This window comes from Homarus americanus, unplaced genomic scaffold, assembly GCF_018991925.1.
Source record: "Homarus americanus isolate GMGI-L3 unplaced genomic scaffold, GMGI_Hamer_2.0 scaffold2877, whole genome shotgun sequence".
Lineage (NCBI taxonomy): Eukaryota > Metazoa > Arthropoda > Malacostraca > Decapoda > Nephropidae > Homarus > Homarus americanus.
In genome coordinates this window covers 1-1,071 of record NW_024719118.1, presented here as the reverse complement: position 1 = coordinate 1,071, position 1,071 = coordinate 1, and the positions used below count along the sequence as shown (strand labels likewise).

Genomic DNA, 1,071 nt, shown 5'->3' with positions numbered 1-1,071 from the left:
GATGTGAATTACACGAAAGCGCTTGGGGACTTCGTGTTTTCTTCTTTCCTTGTGGTTTAAAGCATATATATATATATATATATATATATATATATATATATATATATATATATATATATATATATATATATATATATATATATATATATATATTGTTGGCCTTAAACTAGGAAAATGCTTGGGCAGCAAGACAGAATACCCCGGTGAGTGATATGTTTGTGTATGAGAGTTGGGCTATTTTAAAGTGTTATTTATACCCAGGTATTACCAGTTCTGTATATATGTGATATAAGTAAGTGCAGTAAGAATTGTATGCAGGAGATGCTTTATAAGTTATTTGTGGAGTAATAATACAAATAATATTAATTTATACTTCATTTTTAGTTTACACAAAAACATAAACAAAAAGAAAACAACGTGGATTAATAATCACTTTTGTTTCATGCAGTTTTCAGGCGGCGCTCCTTGGCCATGGCCCGGGCCTGTTGGGCAGCAGCTTTACGGGCTTCAGCGACCGTGTTAGTTGGGTGCTCAGCCTTTGATTTGAGATTACCTTTGGCTCCTGGGACCAAGGTATTCTTGGCCTGGTGAAGAGGCCTATTGGCCCGGAACATTTGGGCAGCAGCTCTACGGGGCACTTCTTGGGGAGTATCCCCTTCGGTGGCCCTTGGGACCAAGGTATTCTTGGTCCGAGTTTTCAGGCGGTGCTCATTGGCCATGGCCCGGCCCTGTTGGGCAGCAGCTTTACGGGCTTCAGCGACCATGTATGCTCGGTGCTCAACGTATGATTTGAGATGACCTTTGGCCCCTGGGACCAAGGTATTCTTGGCCTGGTGAGGAGGCCTATTGGCCCGGAGCTTTTGGGCAGGAGCTCTACGGGGCACTTCTTCGGGAGTGTCCCCTTCGGTGACCACCTCCAGGGGAGTGTCCTCTTCGGTGACCACCTCCAAGGGAGTGTCCTCTTCGGTGACCACCTCCAAGGGAGTGTCCTCTTCGGTGACCACCTCCAAGGGAGTGTCCTCTTCCTCTTCGGTGACCACCTCCAAGGGAGTGTCCTCTTTGGTGACCACC

At 45.4% G+C, this 1,071-nt stretch overlaps 1 protein-coding gene across 1 annotated transcript; it reads right to left on the bottom strand.

Annotated features, from left to right (window-relative positions):
• Nucleotides 1-561: 561 nt before the first annotated feature.
• Nucleotides 562-856, bottom strand: LOC121859921 (the record flags this gene model as incomplete). The annotated part of the gene is given in 1 exon segment (XM_042356880.1): nt 562-856. A coding segment is annotated over 1 exon segment (295 nt), but the record flags the coding sequence as incomplete, so codon positions are not given.
• Nucleotides 857-1,071: the final 215 nt, after the last annotated feature.